The sequence below is a fragment of the Rousettus aegyptiacus genome, unplaced genomic scaffold, assembly GCF_014176215.1.
Source record: "Rousettus aegyptiacus isolate mRouAeg1 unplaced genomic scaffold, mRouAeg1.p scaffold_m13_p_18, whole genome shotgun sequence".
Lineage (NCBI taxonomy): Eukaryota > Metazoa > Chordata > Mammalia > Chiroptera > Pteropodidae > Rousettus > Rousettus aegyptiacus.
Window position 1 is genome coordinate 9,932,718 of NW_023416293.1, and position 22,478 is coordinate 9,955,195.

At 46.3% G+C, this 22,478-nt stretch overlaps 1 protein-coding gene across 11 annotated transcripts in view; it reads right to left on the minus strand.

Annotated features, from left to right (window-relative positions):
• Positions 1 to 22,478, minus strand: part of ESRRG (estrogen related receptor gamma) — a 507,255-nt gene that overhangs the window by 208,674 nt on the left and 276,103 nt on the right. The window contains exon 1 of one of the 11 annotated variants that reach the window (XM_016165013.2): positions 20,039 to 20,113. The exons of the other annotated variants lie outside the window; for them this stretch is intronic. Within the exon in view, the coding sequence (XP_016020499.1) occupies positions 20,039 to 20,073 (35 nt within the window). The 5' untranslated portion in view covers positions 20,074 to 20,113. Of the gene's footprint in view, positions 1 to 20,038; positions 20,114 to 22,478 lie in introns of those variants that run through there. 11 annotated transcript variants of the gene reach the window in all.

Consider the following 22,478-nt stretch of genomic DNA (forward strand, 5'->3'; position numbering starts at 1 on the left):
CCCAATTGAGTCCGGGCAGTTCATGCAGCTCTTGATAAGGGAGTTAAAAAACGTAGCTGTTCTCGGAATGAAAATAAAGGCACGTGCACCTCAGGTATATATTCCCTTCAAGAGTCTTTGTCGTAACCTGTATCTAATTAAATGCCTTTACACAAGAGACCTTCACGCACAGCAGAGCTGGAGCTTTTTTTGTTTTGTTTTCTAGAAGGGAGCAGGACTTTAGCTTCCCACATTCCAGTCCTTACATTACATTTACATTTCTATACAGCTTCATCAACTTGACAAAAAGAAAAAAGAAAAAAAAAAACCACCAGAGGAGGCCTTTTTTGTTCAATTTCGGACTAGAGAGATTGCTAAGCCCTGCAAAGGAACGTGCTGACCATTTTTTAAAACAGGAAGAAGAAAGACAGAGCAAGCTGGCTTGGATGCCTGTGGAAAGCTGCATTTCCACAGTAACTAACAGGAACTCGAAAATTATCAAGAACTTAAAGGACTCGAATTTTCATTTGTACCATTTTGCTCACTCCTGGAGTTCATTTGCCAGCAGAGGTGTTCTCCATTAAACTTGACATTTATTGGAGTGGCTTTGAATTTACTACGTCACATTTATCAATATGGGATTTATATATATATATATATATATATATATATATATATATATATGCATTCTTAATTTTAATTCCACCTTCTGAATTTAACTATTTCATTGGGCAGAATTTAAAGTGTTACTTTTCGGTCGATATTTTTTAAATCACCTAAGAAATTGATTCTCAGATAGAACTGGCACTGAGTTATTACAGTTCCTAACCTGTGTCTTCTCTCTATTTTCATAACCCTGTCCCCATGCGAGAGGACTTACGACGTAATGAAACTGCATTGGGTATAAAAACAGAGCACTGTCTAAACAAACAAACAAAAAGCCATTTCTAGAGAATTAAACGCTTGCTGAGGTTAGTGTAATGTGTGTTATAATTATTTCTTTCTACCTGGAGCTGCACTTGTGGATCCCTCAAGCTACAATGCCATCCCACACACCTTGCACGCACGCGCACGCACGCACACAGACACACACACACACACTGCTTGTTCACCTGGAAACTCGGAAAGATCACCCCCTCGCTGGAGGCATCTCTTGTCACGCCATCATTTGGCGCTCTCGTATCAGTTTGTACATAATTTCATTTCTCCCATTACACCGTGAGCTCTTTGAAGGCATAAACCTGTCTTACTCCCCTCGAATGCGACTTGGAACATGACTCAGGGCCTGACAGAGAGTAGACGTTCAATGGATGTGGATTGAATAAAGGAATGAAAAAATGCCAGCATAGCCGGGCACCTGCCTCCTGAGCTTTGGATTGTTACGTTTATGAGTAAGATTAATTTACAGCCATCGAAAAAATACCACACTTTTGCATATAGGTGCTTGGAATAAATGTGTAAATTTTTAAGCACTGTTGGTGCTAACCTTAAGTCATCTCTATATTCTCAAAGTTAAATTCCAACCGCCAGAATCTCCTAACTGATGATTCAACTGGTCTTTCTCCCCCAATTTTTCTGCTGCTTTCTAATCCATGTCATATGCTGTTCAAGCACTTTACTCCATGCTTTCCATTTCAACGGGGCAAAAAAAATCAAGATTTTCGTAAGCAGAAATTCAAGTCTATTTACAATCTTACCTAAATCTTCTTTCCTAGCATAGTTTTTACCATTCTGCGTCAAGCAAACTAAGTCTAACAATCTCCACTTAGCTCGAACATACTGAAATGCATTCCTATGCCCAGCGCTCCTGGTCCAGCTTTTCCCATCATCGTATACTGGAAGTCCACATAGATGCGATACATCTCTACAAAGAAGGTTACAGCCTTCAAAAAGGATACAGACGATTCTATTTAGGAGAGAGGAGGAAGGAGGTGGGTTTTGTGAGATAAGTTTTAAAAGGTGGTGGGGGAGGGGAGGGGGGAGGGATTGATTCCAGGTACATCACAGCCTTTAATGGCAGGAGAGAAGCATTAGATCCTATTTTTCCAATGGAGTGTTAGTGCCCCGAGGACGGGAGTTCCTGGTTCATCTTAATAATCCCAATAGTACCTATCAGAGTCTTGTTTACAGCAGCTGTAAACAAGACTGTAAATATTTCTTTAATGAGTCTTTATCTGTGATGGCACTAACTTATTCCGAATCTTTCATGTCGTGTCTTCCATATAGTAGGTTCTCAATAAATACCAGTTCAATGAATGCGAGATTGCTGACCTTTCCGTCCTTTGACAACTACAAAAGTGGGGGGAGGCACAGAGTGAATGAAATTTCAGTTATCGGGGGGAGGGGAACAATACTTAAGAAGAAAAATTAATGGTGATGACCACAAAATAATTTTACTTTGTTTACGCACCAAAGATACACTGTAAATAAAAAAACTAGTTAAAACGTTGTATTTGCATCGCCCTCTGGTGTTGGACGCTCCCAGACAACAGGAAACCTCAAACTTAAAGAGTTCAGGGAGATTTTACGTCAAAGAAATGAAGGGTGGACACCTGTCCCGATAAATGCAGAGTGAGTGCGCGGCCCCGAACGGGACGTGCGGCGTCTTTCAACTTCGCTGCACTGTGTAAAGGTCGAATTCTTAAGTCCGGTAAAGCACGGAGCCTCCGGGTCATCCGCGTGATGGAGCAAACGCGCCTCCTGCAGTCGCGGCCCGGCCAGCAGGGCGACGAGGATGCGCGCTGCCCTCCCGGCCCCCGCGGGCCAGGCGCGCGCGAAGCCGCAAAGGGAGGTGACGTCGCGCGAGCAGCAAACCCAGCAAACCGCCCGAGTCCCCACCCCTCCGCCAGATCTGAGAAGTTCCGAGAAACGCCGTTGGGTACAAAACAGAAGTCGCAGCACAGGCCCCAACGATTCGCCGGCCGTGAGCGGCAGGAGAGCTGCCTCGACGGATGTTGGGGCGAGGAACCGTCCCAGAGCGATTCTCAGCATCGTGGCGAGAACACTTCCGTATCCTAGGAAACGCAACCATTTTCTGACTATGGCGTAGGATTCAGGAGATCTTTCATGTTAAAGACATAAAGCCTTCAGGGTGATTTCGTTTGGAGCGCTGGTTCAAGTTTTCCAAAAACGGAGCGTATCTGAAGGAAATTTGCGTCCCGGAAACACACTGGAAACAGGCCTTGGCGTGATTCCTTGTAAGGGTGTGCCTGGCAAGCTGTCGGCCACGAAGAGCTCTCGCCATCGCCGTCCTCACGTGACACTGTCGTGCTCATCATCGTTACTGTCGCTGTCACCACCATGGTCAGCGTCACACCATCTCGCAAGACGACAACATGCTCAGACTGTCTTCAGCATCTTCCATAACTTAGCTCGCCGAAGCCCCAAGGCATCTCGGCAGCATCTGGTTGTACCCATGAGGAAACAGAGGCTTCACGACTTGCAGCTTCCACGGTGGGCGACCGGCAGAGACAATGCCAGCGTGGTTCAGGGGACGCGGAAGCTGTGCTCGTCACCGTTGCGTGGAGCATGGTCTGTTCGTCCCCTGGCCACGTGGAGCGTGGTCTGTTCGTCCCCTGGCCACGTGGAGCGTGGTCTGTTCGTCCCCTGGCCACGTGGAGCGTGGTCTGTTCGTCCCCTGGCCACGTGGAGCGTGGTCTGTTCGTCCCCTGGCCACGTGGAGCGTGGTCTGTTCGTCCCCTGGCCACGTGGAGCGTGGTCTGTTCGTCCCCTGGCCACGCCCCTCTCCTCTCACGGGCCGACGGGAAGGTGTACAAGGGGTTAAGCACTTTAAGAGAACAAGGCTGGAGAGACCAGCCTGGGGCGGGCGAGGAACCAGCGGGGAGGGAGGAGGAATGCACCGCCTGCAGGAGTCTGTTCTACTCTGTGTCTCAACAAATGGCCGTCAAAGAGCACGCCGGACTTGAGGGCATCGCGTCGGGTTATTTATTTATACTGTACGTGGCCAGCATTTGTCACGTCGATCGCACCATACCAGTCGCTAAACAAAATATTTACCCATAAGAGAAATGCAAGCCCATGCCCTTTCTTCAGAAAGTAAACATCGACTGTACAGTAGTCATCGGGTTAGTCCTTTGACGTTTTGATCAAATCTTTGATTTCATCCGAGTCTAGTTCTGCACACTTGGGCACGCGCACACACACACACACACACTCCTCTCCACACACTCCGGAAAGCAGAGGTTCGCCAATGTCAAAAAAATGCACAGATTTTAGTTAAAAACTTTCAAAAATATATGTACCAATAATTTAAAAAGATGAGTTTAAGAAATGCACACGTATAGGACTCATAGAGGTTATTTCCACATCCCGCCATCTTTGCTCCTGGCGACGCGTGCTGGGTCACCTACGAGTCGTCTCTTTTTGGCTACAAACGTGTCCGTCTTCCATCTGTTCCTCTAGCAAGGCTGCGGGCCGGCCGCCCCCGGAGCGACGTCGGCCTTCATGACGTCCCGCGACGAGGCGTTCTCCAGCCCGCACGCGCTTCACTCTCCAGGTGAGAGCAGGCAAGTATGCGTGTCCTCCGCTCTCCGAGCAGGCTGTAAGGCGGGCTCCACGTTCGCGAATGTCTAGGTTTCTGCTCTATTTATCAAGGCCCGCAGCCCACTCTGCTGGGGTCGAAAAAGAGAGTCTCGAGGTCCTCAAGATAATTGTTGGCTGAGCCATCGGAGGACTGAGCCCAGGGCCTTCGTTTCTTTTTATAACCAGATGTCATTTAGAGGTGTGTTTATGAAGATATTCCTCTCTGAAGTTTCCCAACCTATGTTGAATTTTGCTTTTCCTTCTTCCATTTATTTAAGAAATATTTATCCAGTACCTGCCCTATCCCAGACACTGCGCGGCACAGGGATTTTGACTCTCTTGTGTTAAAGGCTGGGGTCCCCCCCCCCCCATTGTCAAGTGTCTCGCTGCATACAGTCATGCCAGTGGGTCGGCTGCACTGGCTACGAGGTCGCTAAGTTTTCAAGTCAGCTCTGTCCCTTCCCAGGGCTTTGTCCTCAGGAGAGTTATTTAACAGGCCCTATATATCACCTGAGTGTTTGACTCATTCTGTAAATTATAAAGTGGCCGACGAATTTACGGTGGTATTATTATTTAGTGTAGGGTCTAATATAAGTGTTCACGCAAAGTTTGTGTCAAAGAAAAACAGGAAATGTGTTGAGCACCTACTATGTCTCAAGCATGGTGCTATGTGCTATCTATCTATCTATCTATCTATCTATCATGTCACCTCAAAAAAAGTTCAATGCCTTCTTTCATTGGGCAATTACCTAATTTAATGTAAATAATATACATAAGTAGATTTTATGATTCTACGTTATGAAGAAAGGAAGAGAAGGAAATGAAGCTCAGACATTAATTTACCTAAGAAAACCCAGCCGTTAAGTGACAGAACCAGAGTATCGCCCCAGGAATTTCTGTCGCCAAAAGCTACACTCTTTCTGCTGCAGCATGTTTTCCCCTGGATGAGAGCAAAGTGAGATAGGCCCAGGGTCGGCTGGAGCAAAAGAAAATAATCCCTAACTGGTAAAACCTTGATACTGATAAGCAAAATGCTCCAGCTGGCAAAATCTTAATTTCACGTGTGTACAGTGTGTTACATCCTGTCTGGTTTCCACAGAACTGTAGCTTGTAGGAGTATCAGAGCCAAGAGTTCTTTGCTTAACGTTCTTAATTTCCATAGCTTTTTTTTTTTCTTGCCTGCTAACAACAATTGCAGCAAATTTGAAAAGTCAGACAGACGTATTAAAGTTAAAAGCGATCTCTTGGAACATCATGCCATTTATTTATACTCTGCGGCTGACAATTGGCGTGTGTCGGGAGGCCGGCCGGTGGTAACGTTCCAAGAAAGAATAAAAATAGCCCCTGATTCTTCACCCCCTACCCTGGAGATCTTAGAAAGTTGTCAAATGATAAGTAAACAAAACTGGTCCCTAATTCCCAAAGATGGCTACTTATTGAATAAATAGTGTGTGCACACTTGCTCACACGCGTGCGCGCGCACACACACACACACACACCATTCCACTTTCTTTTGTGTCATACCTGTTTGTATAAAATACAAAACTTTTTCCTTAACACAGACTAATTAACCTAAAACTTTTTCTTCAGTACGTTCAAGAGGTTTTGGATTATTGGCAAAAGGTATCAGTATGACTCAGCAAAGGAACCTCATCTAAGAACCCATAAAACGGGATTCGTGGAACTGATACATTTTATAGGTGTCACGTTCTATGCATCCATTTCTAGCACAACCATAGAACTTAAAGCTCCCACAATCCTTGTTCACACATAACCCCATTTAGTCCTTGTACCTATTCGTGAGACAAATAATGCTAGTTTACAAATTCTGATACTAACCTCCTGAGAGGTTATTTAAATAGTGGTGGGACGAATCGACCCCTAAGCGGCAGACAATAACCCCGCCCACGCCAGGCTCCCCCTCTCTGCCTCGACCTCACTCCGTGGTAATGCCACACGATCAAAATAACGGCAGCGCCATGACACCTGCTGTCCCTGGGCCGGGTCCGCAAACGACCACCCCTCCAGCTCCTTTGCATCATCACCAGGACATACTGAAACGGCGGAGCCCCTTCCCCGGCTCCCCACCCACACCCGCACTGTCTCTGTTTCTCCAGAGACCCCGGAGGCAGGAAGGAGCGCAGACAGGCTGGACCAAGGCTGCGAAGATCGCCTCTCCTTCTACGCTAGATATTCTGATTTTGTCTAACAGTTTACAAACGCGCAATGGCAAAACATCTCTGGGCAGCTCCATCTCCCATTCCGGTTCTGCTCTGAACGATCTGTGTGACTCTGGGCGAATGGTTTGATCTCTGTAAGCCTCAGTTTACTGATTTTACAGTGGGAGAAATGGAACCACTTCTACAAAGTCTATTCGCACCTCCAAATAGTATTTCTCTCTGAAAATGGTATTTGGTACAATTCGAGGAACACCAGTGCTCAAGGGGCCACGAAATAACAATTAATGAGTTTTCTCCCTTATTTCATGTACAATGTTGCTTCATCCATCGACCCCATTTTGCTTCGCTTTTTCTGTGCGTGAACTACAAAGCGGAGTGTATAAAGACCGATTCTGTGATGTCGGTCACATGCACGTCCAATAAAAAAAATCCCACCGAAGTCATCATTTCACTAAAAACTAAAACAAGGCTCAAATGCCTGTGTTTCGATAAGGCTATACTGTGACATAATTATTGATTTACAAATGTTGTTCGGAAAAGGAGAGGCGTTTTGAAGCAGAGGGTAACGCTGGAATTTATCAAAACACACAGACTCTCGGTCCACCTGGAGATGCGTGTGCATCCTTGACCAAGCCCTGCTCAGAACAGGTAGCAAGCATCACGTTCTTCGATCCACAGAACCGTGACAGGAAAGAAACGGACATCCTGTGATACCAGAATGGCCAACTGCTCTATTTTGACTGTGACCTCATTTTTTTTTTAATACAGAATTAGCAGAATAAGGAAAACACACGAAATAGTAAATGTTCTCACAGCCACAGAAGCGAATATCCACAGACCTTAAAATGCTTCCTTGTTTCTCTCCCTCCCTTGTTTACTATCAGTGCCAAAGCACAAGCCCGGATGTGAATAGAGCATTTGCACGGGCTGTTTTCCACCTCTGTGCAGGTTTTTCACATTTCTTCTGCAATTTTCTCTCTCCGGATACACAGGATCCTATCCGTTAAGTTTTTCTCTAGTGCTGGCTCAGGGTCCACATGCAAGTTCATGAACTTCTTGTCAATGCACAATTTCTATTCCTCATGGGGAACGCAAGCCATCCCTGTACTGATGACGGGATAGGGTCTGGCAGCATGCCGTAGGGTCAGCCAACGTTTCCAGGCTCACTTCAATCAAGCATTAGTATTAAGGCAGGTGACCCAGAATTCAGCAAACAGAGCAAACGGACACCTGGCCACGTAGCCTCGCGGACTAAAATACATCACGAGACGTGGTCCTCGAGTGTGGTCTTGCTGGCGTGTACCACGCAAGGACAGAATGCGACCCTGACCACCCCATTCTGCCTGTTTTCCAAATAGGCACCAGCTGCCCTTGAGTCTCCCATCCACGCCCTCTAACTCAGAACAGGTCCAGGCTCCTCATTCCAGCCCCTTCTGCTTACGCGGCAGCCCAGCGGCGGTACGTGCAGGCGACCCGCGTGGCTAAGGAGTCCAAACACCTTTTTGCGCGGTTACGCCAGCACTTAAGGATCGATCAACCAGCCCCCGTGGCCAACTGCTGCCCAGCGACGGGTGCCGCCCTGTGCACTCCGCAAACAGATGCTGCCGGCCAGCTTGCCTGCTGTCTGTTGTGTCCCTCAGGTTTCCTAAGACCTCACCGACGGCACCTGCTAAAGCTGCTTCTGCTAAGCTGTTCTGCATTTGTCTGGCTGGATTTGGACTTCCTGGGTCTCCGACTGAACACAAAGTGATTAGAAAGCCCAGTGTTTGGCAACAAAGCTGTGTGTGGGTCTAAAGGCAAACAAACGGATTCTTCAAAACCCCGGACAAGGTGCTCCCCGCTGGACCCCGGGGCCGTGGACATGAAAACGGGCCGTGGCCGTCAGCTGTTTAACAGCTGTTTAACGTAATCCCAAATGATCCGCTCGAATGGAGTTGTCATTCTTGCAGTAATCTTTAATTTAGTGAAGCACGTAGCTGAGCTACGTTAATGTTAATGTCATTTTAGTTAAAAAAAAAAAAAAGAAGTTTCCAATGCTTGGATTTCCCTTATCGACGACAGATAAAAATCATCACTGAGAAATACACGTTGTGCAAAGGAGAACACGAGATATTAATACCAGTGTTTTTCTATCAACATTAGTTAAATGTTGACGTATAAATAGAGGTTGGAGAAACAAAAAAAGGAAGTATGATGAAGTTAGCAGGAGGAGTTCGCCATTACTGATCCTGCCCTCGCCGTGACGAAATTTAAATCACACTCTTCTTCTGAAGAGCACTTCTTTAGTTAATAAAATCAAAAATGTAGGCCAGAAAAATTAAAAAAAAAAAGAACATATTTAATACATTTCGTGTTTCAAGCAATTGGACACGTTTTAAGCGATTGCGCGAATAAACTGAGGTGACTGCAAATCAATCAGTCCCTCCCCACGCTCCCTCTCCCTCTCCTTCGTCCTTCTTTTCTTCCTGGGCGGAATCAATCACAGTTTGCAGAGAAGTCTGTTTACAAGGCAAAAAAACGCCTGGCGTGTTCGCAGGCGACGCTGCAGTTCTCCTGTGGCCAACAGAGGGCGCTGATGCTTCTGCTCTGGCGGACGCGTCGCCCGGGAGACGCCACCGTCGCTCCTGGCTCAGGGGCCGGCCTCCCAGCCCACTGGCCTCCCAGCCCGCCGGCCTCGGGGCCCCACAAGCCATTAGCTGCGCACAGACTCTCTCCCCTAAGAAAGCCGCCTTTATTCTTCCTGTTAGTCTGTGGTCGACTTCCAGTTTTCAAAGCACTGCATTAAACAGCTGTAATTCGGTAATAGCTTGTGATCTCTTTTTAATATCTCTGGGCTTCCCTGATTATGAATAGCTATTCTCCAAGCATTCCTTCTTACCTTACTGCTCTTCTTTCTAACCTCATTTAAATGCGATTCATTCCAAGATTGGGCTACGGTGAGCATCTTGGCTTAAAAAAATGAACGCTCCATGGGCTACGACCCTTTAATACAGGTCCCCAAGGCCTACTGTCCAGTGACGAGGTGACTAACAAATGTCACACATCGATCAATTGACAGGCGTCAGGCTTCCCACCTGCAGAACATTCTGTAGATACAGTTCTTTACTAAAAAGCTATTCACTTTTAAAAAAAAAAACTCTACGCCATAACAACCTCAACTGTCTGACTTGAATCAAACGAGATGAAAATGTCGTCCATTTTCTCGATGTGCTTTTTAGCAACGAAGAAAAGCATTCGCACGAGATGCGGCGGGAGGGTGCTCGGGGTTTAACCACTTTCTCGCCAGGAACGCTCAACGTACCTAATCGGATAAGACTCCATCGCTCCACACGGAACGGTTCACGGGGCCGCGACACCGCGCCGAGCGCCACTTTCTGCCGCCACATCCACCCTTCGGAAATGCTTATCCCTCCTTCTCATCGCTATTCAGAGAAACTGGTTTACTCCTCGCCCTGGAGCTGGAAATCCTGGCACGCCAGCCTGAAAACGCACCCAACACCACGGAGTGGGTAGGTTATTCTTAGTCTCCTTCCACGCCTCGGAGAAAATGGGGCAGCGCCTGCCTCTAAGTCAGGCGAAATTCTCTGACGCCGACTTCGGCTCTAGCGAGACGAGCGAGGCCGTTGTTCACGTTAGAAAAAGAACTGGGTTTACTTATGAATGATGAGATTTTAGCACCAATAAAAGAGATGAGGGACAAATCTTAGAGACTGTGGAGAAGAGGCTGCAGAAAAACCACCGTGTTCACTGTATATCTGATTTTTTAAGAAGTTTTGGTTATGGAAATTAGAGAAATTCTGCCAACGACTCTTCGATGCCCGCGATTTCTACTGGAAAAGGCAGCTCCTGACATCGCGTGGGGTGTTTTGCTTCAGCACAGCCGGGCAAAGCCCTTCCGTTTCTCTCCCCTTCCTCTCATCCACCCTTTTTCTCTTCCTTGCTCATGCGTCACACAACGGGACCCTGAAGACGCAAGTTACAAGTGCGGCTAAAAGAGCGGCCGTCTCCGCCTTGAGAAAGGCAAGGGAAAAAGGTCTACCCTGTGTTCTTTCCTCGAGGTTCACGAAACGAAAATCAGAACTGTCACTGTTCGGTGTATCAGGTGACACACTATCGGGTTGATGATTTCTTTTTTTTTTTTTTTCCCTTTTTGGAAGAAGCTGTTTCCATGCTGTGGCAGAGTCCCCGGTAGCCAACGGCGCCTCTGATTAGACGGCCACTTCATAAATTACAAACCACCAGAGTCAGAGTCATTATGTAGAATGGGCCCTGCCATCTGGTCGTCCACTCTCTACACGATAAAGGCCATCGTCTCTGCTCTGTGGCTGGGTTACTTCAAGGAGCCCTCAGCCACAGTGGAAGGAAAGAGATGTATTTTCATTCCAAACTCACTTGGCCTTTTTAACCCTACAATGTCCAGGCACTTGGAAAGGCTATTATTATGATTCCCATTTAAGAGATGGGGAAACTGAGCAATAGAAGAGTTAAGTGTTTTGTTTACAAAAGGCTTTTAAAAAATCAATTAAAAAATAAAAAGGCAAGATCGCCTCTTTATTTCTAAACCAAGAGAGCAAACAGTCCTCTTGTCCCCCTGCTTTCTCTCTGTGCAAAAATTTTATATGCATTTCATGTCGTTTTCTAAAAGGTTCTATCAATGGAAGTTACAGGTGCACGTAACAGGAGAAAACAGATCTCCTATTGAACAGGTAGGCCCTTTGCAACAATTCACCCCAGCTCCCTCTAGGGAAAAATAATAAAAGTTTTTTAGTGAAGTTGATAAAATGCCAGACAGGAAGTAATTCTTTACTTTTATGTATATTTCTTTCCCGAAGCAAACAGGAGTAACAGGCCTCTCTGTACCCCCAGCAAGCAGTTCAGAACACACGGCCGCAGGCCCTATTCTTTTCAGCAAGAACCGTCGGCATTAAAACTTAACGTGGCCAAATCAGAGAACGGGCAAGCCCAGTAGGATTAAGTATGATAGGAATTACTAATTCGTCTTTCAGATTTCTTTTATTTATTTATTTATTTATTTTATTTCTGTCTTTTCTATATCATAGCATGTTAGAAACACAATAGCACAGTGATCTAGAGCATGAATGCTAGAAGCAATGTCTGGACCTCGTCCGGGCCTCCTATTAGCTGTCTGGCTTAGAGCGAGTTATTTAACATCGCTGTGTTAAATAACTCCTCCTCCTATACGATGGGTTTATAACAGTGAGTCCTTCACTGGAACGCAGGGAGAATTAAACACGTGAAAATGTTATGCCGCGTAGAACAGATCTGTCGGAATGAGAATTCTTTGCTCTCACTAAATTGTATTCTCAGCTGCAGACTGAAAACAAAAGACTGGCGAGAGTAAGAAGCAAAGGTCAACGTACACCAGGACGATGTTCCGCTTCTATTAAGGGAAATAACGCATTTGACTTCGCTGTCTTCATGACCTACAGGCGCTGCCAATTAGCATGGGAGAGTGATAAACAGAGGCCGAGGAGCCAGAAGCACACGATCACACGCACACAATCACACGCACACAATCACTCACACACACGCACACGCATACACACGCCATAGTATTATTAGAAGCTCCTATGCATGTATAAACATGTCTCTTGTATTAAGTATTTAAAACGCAGAGCAGTGCTTACAGATGCGCTTACTTCTATGCGAAGATAGGCCAGTTGGGCGGCACGATTTCAACCTAACGCTCCGAGACATTTTGCCTGGTGTGTAACATCAGACTGTTCTCGTGATCAAAAAAAAGTTTGGTTCGCACGAGACACGGCAAAAGAAAACCAAGAAAAAGTCCACGTGAACTATCCCCGCCGCCCTCCTTCGCGAAGAGTCGAAGAAAACATTAGTGAAGGGCTTCACAAGCGAACACGGCTACGGCCTGCAGATTGCCACTGATCTTAAGTCTGGGTTCCATTTTCAAGAAGTTAATCTCAGAAGTACATTTGGGCCTTCCGCGTAGTTTTTTATAATAGTTACGCGAACCCGTGAAAGAGCGGACGGTGTTACCATCGCGTGCTGTCCTTTAACGAAGCCCGCGGGCATGATCCAACGACACGTAAGCATACATACTTTGCTCGCTGAAAAACAAAGGCTGTGTGGAGAGGTTAAAGACCCTGCGTCATGACTTCACAGCCAAAGGTAAGAAACCCCATCTTTGAATAGCACAGGAGGGCGGAGAGAAGTGAGAAGGGAGATGCTGTGGGTACCGTCTGCATGTTCTTCTGAACAGGAATGACGTCGGCCCCCAGTGATCCTGCATGCAACGGAAAGCCGGTGTCCTGGGCTCGCGCTGCTCCCGGAGTCAGCACCTCGTGAGGCGTTTGGGTGACCCACCACGGCCGCTCGCGGGCCTGTCGTCAGAAACCACGCTGCCTTGACTGGCACGGTTTCCTTCCCAAACCACAAGAGCTTTCGAATGTAACTTAATGGGAAGCAGCTAGACATTTTCAAAGAGAAAGGAAAAAAATCCCTTCCTTCCGAATGTTCTGAAACGCAGGCCGGGAATGAATGTGACCTTGACACGGCATATTCATTTCTCCAAGGGGTCTAGGCCCCGGGGCAGCCCACACGCCCCGCTCCTCCCAAGCACACATGCGACTATGGGAAAACACATTTCCGCACATTTGCACACGACGGTCCTATCTTGGGCTCGCTTTTACCAAAGGACAGACATAGGTCACACTTTGACTAGAGTCCAGCACCTGAAACACTCCCTGGACCGCTTAAATGGTGCTGTTTCCTCTCCGGCCCCTTTGCAGAGGTGACAGTCAGCTTTCATCATTCAGCATTGGGGAGTGGGGGGGGGGGTCTTTCTTCCTGCTCCCTTAGTTCAAGTTTACTGACAACTTTTGATTAAAAAAAAAAAAAAAAAAAAGCCCTGTAAACTCTATATATGGACAGTGAGTTAAACCTAACCCTTTGCCATCATTATTCAGACTAGCATTCGACCTCTTGGCTTTACCTGGACATTTGCTTCAGTCCCTAACTTAGAATTCTAGTCCTCAGTATCCAAGTTGGCGGAGCCGGGGAAAAGAGAAGGAAGTCCCACGTGGCCATTGTGGCCACACGTAAGTGAAGCCGGGTAAAAGATCTGGTGGGAAACTTGGAAGGTAAGGAATGGCTCCCACGAACTTCCTCAGTGATTTGTGGATTTCTCTCTCAAATGTTCCTTTCCTATTTCAACTCCATTACCATGGATAATTGAGAGCTGACGCCGAATGCCTCCATCCATCCATTCGACAAATATTTCAAGGCGATGGCAAGGACATCAAACTGGCTAACGTGTAACGAGGCCTCCTTAAAGAGGCAGAGTACGACAGGATGTGGAAGGATAGTGTATCTTTTGTTTTGTTTTGTTTTATTGTATATTTCAGGTATTCCGCGCAGGCATTTACAAAGAACCATACAGAGAGGGGACGGCATCCAGGATATTTTATGGGGTTCGAAGTAATCCATGTCTTTATCTCTCTCCTACTATTTTTTTTTAATGAGATAAGATAGTCTTAATCAAATTTGGCTTTAATTTTTTCAAAGAAGTAAACTGGTGAATTTTTGCTGCTTTATAACTTTCTGAATTATGGCTTTCTGTCCAATCTCACTCGGAGTGGTAGCGAATGGCATGGCTTGTCTTCAAAGCAGAAGTTAATTTGGGAATTTCAAGTCGTGGTTTGTCTTTATTCCATCTAGACCAGAACTCTGGATCTTATAGCCCCCAAAATATGCAGCTCAGGTACTGAATATGATGTTATGGAGCATGTGGTTAAATAAATGACTAAATGAATTATCTAAGTGACTACATCATACATCTTTTACACGGAATTTCTTATCCTGAATTATTGACTCTATCTATCTATCTATCTATCATCTATCTGTATCTTTATTATAGAACAGCCTAGTATACTGTTGTTGGTGAAAAGCAAATTCATTTTCAGTTATATTTACTCGTATTCGCCTGACATGGCCCCAAATATCAGGGAAGAAAACCTTTAACCGAGCCTACGCTGTCAAAGCCCCCGACACCCGGTCCCTCCGATGCTGCGCATTCCCAGAGCGCACAGTCTATGTTTCTGGACCTGAGTCCTCTCTTTTTAGTGCAAACGGCCAGTGGCCCAGACAGCGAGAGGAATCTGATGCCGAGGATTCACTTTGCACACGTAGCGTGTAAAAAGTTCTCCACTTCTGATGTGCCGGGGCTGTTGGCATCTGCTGACGTCCAGGGCTCTAGTGACACCGTGAGTCCTGCCCGAATGACGCGCTCCTGTGAGAGCAGTCTAGAGATGGCTCCTGACTCTGGCCTCCACTGCAGCTTACAAGGGATTCAAGAAGACTAACTCGCCCCAGCAACCCGAAGTTCATGGCCAACGCTGATATACCCCAGATAAATCTCGCTTCCTGCTGCCAGATCTTAAGAAAGCCTGTGTTTTAGTTTCCTCGCCTGAGAAACGCAGAGAGCACCTGCTGTCTAGTTCACAGGTGTGTGGGTGGGACTAGACGCATTACAATGAAGAGCTCCGGCATTCCAGAAAATCCACTCTGCCCTTGACCCCATCAAAATCGAATTACTAGAAAAAGTGATCTATACATAGGGGTTGTCTCCTCTTTTCCTCCATATTCTAAGATATCAGAATGATATGTTATAGAAGACAGGTTCGAAGATTCAGGAAATAGACCTTTTCTTGCCCTAGAATAAAAGAATGATTTGGAGTAGAGTGGGAGAAGAGATTATTTTACCCAAGGAAACATTCCTTGTCAATTTATCTGCATATCACCACAAGGAGAGCTTCTTCGGCAAGAGGAATTTGTAATTATCAGAATCAAGAAGATCAGGTTCTTCCTTTCCGACAGTTATGGCTATCAGAACGTGTGTTGATAAAGCCCCCACACCCCGCCCTGGAAATTGAGAGATAGTTCCTTTTAGGTGCTTTAAAGAGGACAAGAAAAGAGAGGGGGTCGATAGGTAAGATTTCCAAAACGAGGGTACCTGCAGATACCTACAGAAGACAGTATTTATTTCAAGAAGTTAAAGAATAAAAGAAAGACAACCGAAATAAGATAAAGTAAAAAAATATATATTCATTTTATGCTACTATGGCTTTAAGTGTGTGCAACAATTTTCCACGCCAAAAAAAAAAAATAGTCATAACTGTTAATTTTGAAAATATTTTTGGGGTGCGAGAGGAAGAGTATGACAGTAGAAATTGGAAAAAAAGGTAGTCGGAAACCCCTATCTAGTAACCGGTAGGTTCTTAGGGTATCCGACCCCACCTCCTCAAGAGCAAAGAGAGATGCAGGTAGGTGTCTAAGAGACCCATCCGGGCCCCCCCCTGCTCATAAAGGCATTATCATCACAGCTTCCCAAACTCCCACCTGAAGGCTAAGAGCCATTGCAACTTTGTGCAACGTTTTACTCCAAACAATTCATTAATTTAAACAGTGAATCCTTCCTTATCACAAAGATTTCCTTCTCCTAAGCAGTAATTCTCTGCTCTGGTGGGGAGAGGGATGATTTTTTTTTTTTTTTTTTTTTTTGTTACTGGTTATTTATAAGATATCTACTCTAGATTAGTCCTGCTTGAGTGACACCCTAAATGGCTCTATTCCCCAGCACTACTCTACTTCTGATGGGAGACTGACAACCTCTACTTAGAATGTCTTTCATGGTACACAATGAAGTGTAAAACCGCTGTGAAAAAGCCCGTGTTTCAAAACAAACCATCTCTATAATAAGCACTTAAAAACACTTTTCATTAATATATTTCTTTGTGTATAAAACAAAGGCTTAATGCTGCAACATGGCCTTTGACAATTTAAAAAAAACACACAAAACAAAAACACTATTTCAGTTTTTAGCTGGACCAAAATAATGAAAACGCGAGTCAGGCTTGTTTAGATGTTATCCACATACACTCTCTTTATCCTGGTGCAAAGTAGGTTGTAGCAACCAAAATGTTGAAAGTTCAATAAAAAATCCAGAGGTGAAAGCCTGAATTAGTAAATACAGAACCTATCTCAGGTATTAGAAAATACCTTTGGTCTGGAGAGAGAGTTCTGTCTAGTCCTTATCTGAATTTGCAATTAAGACTTCAGAGCTGCAGATAACTGTACACAGTTCTGCTGTCTTAATTTTAAATGACTGAACCTAAATGAAATCGGGCTTCAAACATTGAGAAGTAAATGTCTAATGTCTAATTGAACTAATAGATAGTACTCTTTTTAATATAGCTGATGCCTAGTACCAGCTTTAGGCTTTCAGGAGCTGCAGGAATAGGAGAAATAAATAAATGAACAGCATTAGGAAGGAAGGAGAGAAGGAAGGAAGGGAAGAAGGAAGGGAGGGAGGAATACTCCTTGGAACACTTGTCATAAAATTATGACTACTCAATTCCTCAATCTAAATACAAAAGCTAGCAAATTCGCATTGATTCTCTGCTGACTTACCCCCTCCCAACCTAAATGCTCTGAATTAGATTCCCACTCGCTTCCATTAATTGTCACCTCCAACAGAATATCGCAGGAGCCTCAGAATGAAGCACTCACGAGTTTTCTCTCCCAATCTCTTGTGGGCTTCTCTCGGTTTATCACAAATGAACAATCAAGTTGGAAGGGGCTCCGTCTGTTTAATGTCATTAGCGATTGTTTCATAAAACAAACAGCCGCTCCGCCGTTCGGCTGCAGTTAATCTTAAATCTAAATGTGGCTGCACTCAGGGAACTCGGGGAACGCCTGAGTCGGGGTTTGTTCTCACCAACGCAGGTCCTTAATCTAGTGCAAGTCAAGGCGCTTATCTCTCCGCTCAGTTCAGGGATTTCTTTGTCCAAATACTAAACCAAACCCAGTTAACATTGTGCGTCCAGAATTTTTTTTTTTTTTTTTTTTTTTTTTTACCTCCTGGGCATTTCCTTTTTTTTTTTTAAAGCGACTCAAAGTCTACAGTATATTTATTTATCGACGGTACTATTTTACAAATATTTTCTCAATACTGACAAAGTCAAATTCTTGTTCAGGTCGGTGCCTAAGAGCCAGCCTAATCAGTGAATTTGGGAATCCTGATAAAAGGCTAAAAGTGAGAATAATAACGCACATTTATAGGCCTAGAAATGATGGTACTTGGAAAGTCAAAGACTTCAAGGGGTTATCCACTCCCAGAAAGGTCTGACTGGCCCAATATATCATCATCATCACCATCATCATCATCTTCATCAATCATCATGATCATTATTATCATCTTAGCAATCATATTATTTAGTAGGCATTTTGTCATGGTCCTCACACTCACTGGATGTTACTTTTTTCCATTGATTTCAGCCAGATAATGCCTCACAGAAGGAATTCTCCCCATTTTCGGATAAAGTAACTGAGGTGGAGAGAGGCGAAGACATTTTCCAAAGGTTACGCTGCTGGTAGAAAGGCGGAGCCAGCATTTAAAACGAGGTCTACCTGGCTTTACAGCACAGGTTCCCGGCCCCGAGGCCCTATTAAAACCGGTCATCATACCAGTTCGAAAATTCATAACGATGACCGATTCCGGAGTTCTTGAGAAGGTTCTAACATCCACGTTTTTGTATTTCTGCCAGATGATGCGCCCCAGATTGTAAGTGGAAATTATCGTCAAGTAAAGGGAGGAGAAAAAGCAACTGAGATCATTTACAAATCCTTTCCCTTTCTGGTACGCAGAAAACTTGCACGCAAACTTGTTCTTGAGTCAAGGTGTACAACGTGGAGCTGCCCACCTCTTCCAGGCATCGCCCAGTGTTTAGAAAACCAGGTTCTTGGTTGACAGCCCAAAGGTGTATCTCTAATACTCTAGTTGTCTGAAACTCAAGTACTATGATAATGACCTTCATGGTGGCTATAAACAACAATGACAATACCCAATACCAGTACTTTGTGGAGTGTTTCATTCATTCTCACAGTAACTAACACTCGAGGATGGGCGTTATGCTATTAAGTGCTCCTTTCTCTAAAAAAGATGAGGCTTGGAGAGTTGTGCAATGGCCCAAGGCCTTGACCAATAAGAACTGGTGCCCCGCAGGAAGCTACGGGGCCAGGGGGCACTTCTACAGTCCTCAGCCCTGCGGACTTGGCATCCTGTTCCAGCTCAGGGTGCTTTCCCCGGGTAGATGCTGAGCGATGCTGCGTAGTGTGGACGCACCTCACACAAACAGACCCTTGGGTTATCATTGCCGTGGAATGGCCAAGACTGTCAATTTTGGACAGCACTGTGCCAGGCATTTAATAAACGCATTTTAGATTAAACTCGCAAGTTACCTAAGAGTACCAACTCCTAGAGGAATTTTTTTTTTTCATGGCTCCGTTATTCTCATTTATAGGCTAAAACAACTTTTAAAAAATGAAAGGTAAAATTAGTGATGGTAAGAAGGGGGCGCGATTGCATTGACACAGGGAAACAGCATTATATTGAAAAGTAAATGTCTAATGTCTAATTGAACTAATAGACAGTATTCTTTTTAATATGGCTGATGCTTTAGGCTTTCAGGAGCTGCAGGGATAGGAGAAATAAATAAATGAACAGCATTAGGAAGGAGGGACAGAAGGAAGGAAGGGAGGGAGGGAGGAAGGAAGGAAGGAAAGGAGGAAGGGAGGAATATTCCTTGGAACGCTTGTCATAAAGTTATGACTACTCGGTTCCTCAATATAAACATAACAGCTAGCGAATTCGCGTTGATCCTCTGCCGACGTACCCCCCCCCCCAACCTAAGTGTGAGAAACTCAGTCAAGCGCGTGCATCTTATGCCTTCGTTTGGGGTCCCTTCCTAAATGCACCGAAGGCGGCTGCACACGGCGCCTCATACACCGACGGCTAGAGTGTGACTATTTTCAGGCCATATCGTGTTCTGGTTGTGGATCGTGAGATCTCTTTGGGGAATACTGCAATCTCCAACGAATCGCTAAGAAAACGAGAATCTTTATCACGTGAAAAAAAAAAGTCCTTTCATCCACCATGGTAACGCTAAGGTTGAACGCTTTCCTTTTACACATCGTATCTTAGTTCACATCTTTGGGTGATAAGGGAGAGGGAGGAGAAGTTCGAGGAAGGGGGCATGGGGCGATGACCCGAAACCCGAAAACGAAGCCTCCGAGAGAAGGCTGGTGACGGCGTTCACGTCTGCCTAGAGTTTCCAGCGAGTTGCAAGCAATTAGTTCCTCCGCTGCTGTTGTAAGGCTACGTTCAATTTCATTGTTTTGATTTGCGGTTGTGCTTAAAAATCACTCCGATACTGAGGCGGCAACGTTTTTGTCACGCCTGAACATGCTGAGAAGAGCAAGGTTGTGGGTCCCAGCAGGCCCAAAGGGAGGTTTACCTCGGACGACGAGCAGCTCCGGGCGGGCTCCTCATGCTAACCTTGTTCTCCTGTCTTCCGTAAAATAAGGGTAATTCTGTCTTACACAGGTTTGTGATGATCACCTAGCGCATATGTAAAAACAGAATATTTAGCACATGGTGCATATTCAATGGGTTACAGTCTTGTAGAGAAGACAAATCGGTGAAATATCAACATTCAAAACAGATTGAAATCCCTGCTAGGACAGGTAAAAGCCATGTCTCGCACCGCCGCCGGAATCCACCGGGCTCTTGTTAATCATGACCATTTCTGGGTCCAGCGTCACACCTGTAGACCAGAGTCTCGAGGGTTTGGATTCGAGAATCTGCAAATGTGCATTTTCGGCAAACTCGCTAATTGAGCCTCACGCTCGCTAAAGTTTGAGAATCTCCACTAGAAAGAAAGAGGAAATAAATCCAGAGGGATTCTAAGGGCGCGGGTGGCGGCATGGTCATCCTGGGATCGTCCCACGAGGGTTCGACGCAGAGGGACTGGCTGTCAGGGGACTAGTTATGGTCCGTGGGGACCCACACGGGACAACGCGGGAGCCCAGGGCGGGAAGCAGCGGCGCGCCCCGCAGGACGGAGGCAGAGCTCCCGCACGAAAGGGCTTCGCGGGCTGAGAATGGCGGGCACGCCAGCGATCCTGGCAGCCGAGCTTCCCGAGCCGGCCCCGCGTCGTGCCGCCCCACAGGTGTTCGCAGGTGACGGCCGGAGGCACGGAAAGGCGGCCTCACCTGCCTCAGGTGACGGCCGGCTAAGGGAAGGCCGCGTTCCACCCGGGGGCCACGCGGAGAGGGGTGGACGCGGGCAGGGGCGAGAGGGAGACGCAGAGGGGCTGGCTGGCCCGGCGCGGAGGGACCTGGCGACAGAGAAGCCGGCCTTGAGCATCCCGCCTCGGGGCGGCCGCCGCCTCACGCAGCCCTGAGCGCGCGGTCCCCAGGCCTGGCCACCGAGCCGACCCCGGCTGCCGAGGTCCCTGTCGCCCACACACGCAGCACTGCGGGGTCCCGGCTCCTTCGCACCTCTCACTTCTCGGTGCTGATATGACGTTTTACATCGGTGGCAATAGAAACGCAAACTCGAGACATCTCAAGGCGGCGGAGGTAAAGACAGAGCGCGTGCCACAGTGAAGCGAAGCCATCTTAGTCACAGACCGTGCGACGTGGACCTGCCGGGCTCCGATGCCGTCATGGGGCACCCTTGTCCCCACGGACGCCGCCCACATGTAAAACGGCGGCGGAAGGGGCCGAGTTTTACTGTTCCGTTAGCACGATGTCTCTCTCCCTCTCCCTCTTTCTTTTTCTCCAGTCAATCCTCGGCCCACCACAGGGATGAAAATAATGACGCCTCACGCAGGAGCCCCGAGTCTCCTGCCGCCCCTGTTAGGGCAGTAAGGGGGTACGGAGACGCCGAGGAGGGCCCGGTGTGGGGACGAGGGCGGAGGAGAACGTGACCAGAGCGTGGATGATAAACGGCCCTAACTTCGCACTCATGGCTACTTGACTCTGCCGATGCTCTCTGGCCCTCTCCATTCTCGTTCTCACAATGCTGGGTCGAACTCAGGGATGTTAAGACTGAAAAGTAAATGAGAAAACTGTTCCCTCTTTTACCGGATCTTTCTCAGCACCACCGGAACTGCTTAGGACAGCAACGTGTGTCGTGGGTTTCGGTGCTAAAACATTTTTTGTCACTGAAAATCTTTGCCCGGCGACGTAGGGCTTAAAAGTGGTGTGATATCTGATGACATGGTAATGAGTGCTTCATTAACTATCAAGATGGAATTCATAATTTATACCAAAAGTTGCACCACAGGCAGAGACCTACTGTCAGCATTTCTATAAAGCGAGAGTCAGAGTCCCCTCTGAAGCCAGCACCCTGTCCACCCGCAGGTCAGACAGGACTCAGACCAAATGCGTCTGGCTGGAGATCCAACTTTCTCTATCCATTATTCAGTGAGTGCACTGCTCTATGTCGGATTCTGGCTATTACGTAATTTCTTTTCTGCTCTAAACCAACTTTCCTTCTTCTACAAAACTCGGTGAAGCTTAAATCACTCGCAATCACTGGGTTTAAGAATAAGAAAGGGTCTTTGAGTCACATAATCCAGCTCCTCATTCTAACAGGTAACTGAAGCCCAGTAAAAGCAAAGACACTTGTCCAAGGTCATGAGAAGGAGCAAACCTGACTCAGATGGTTGGGTGTGAGTCATCTCACCGTGCTGACTCAGCAAACGATCCTGCGTTAACAAGGTTTTCCTTTCATTGTTCTTGATATTTTTAAAGTCACATTGGCGTCTAAAGAAAAAAAAAGGAAAGAAAAAACACACACACAAAGGAGTGGGCATCGGCCAAAATTTTCAAAGATAATATTTCTGAAAACATAAGGACACGAGAAGGAGGAATTTTTGAAGCGAATGC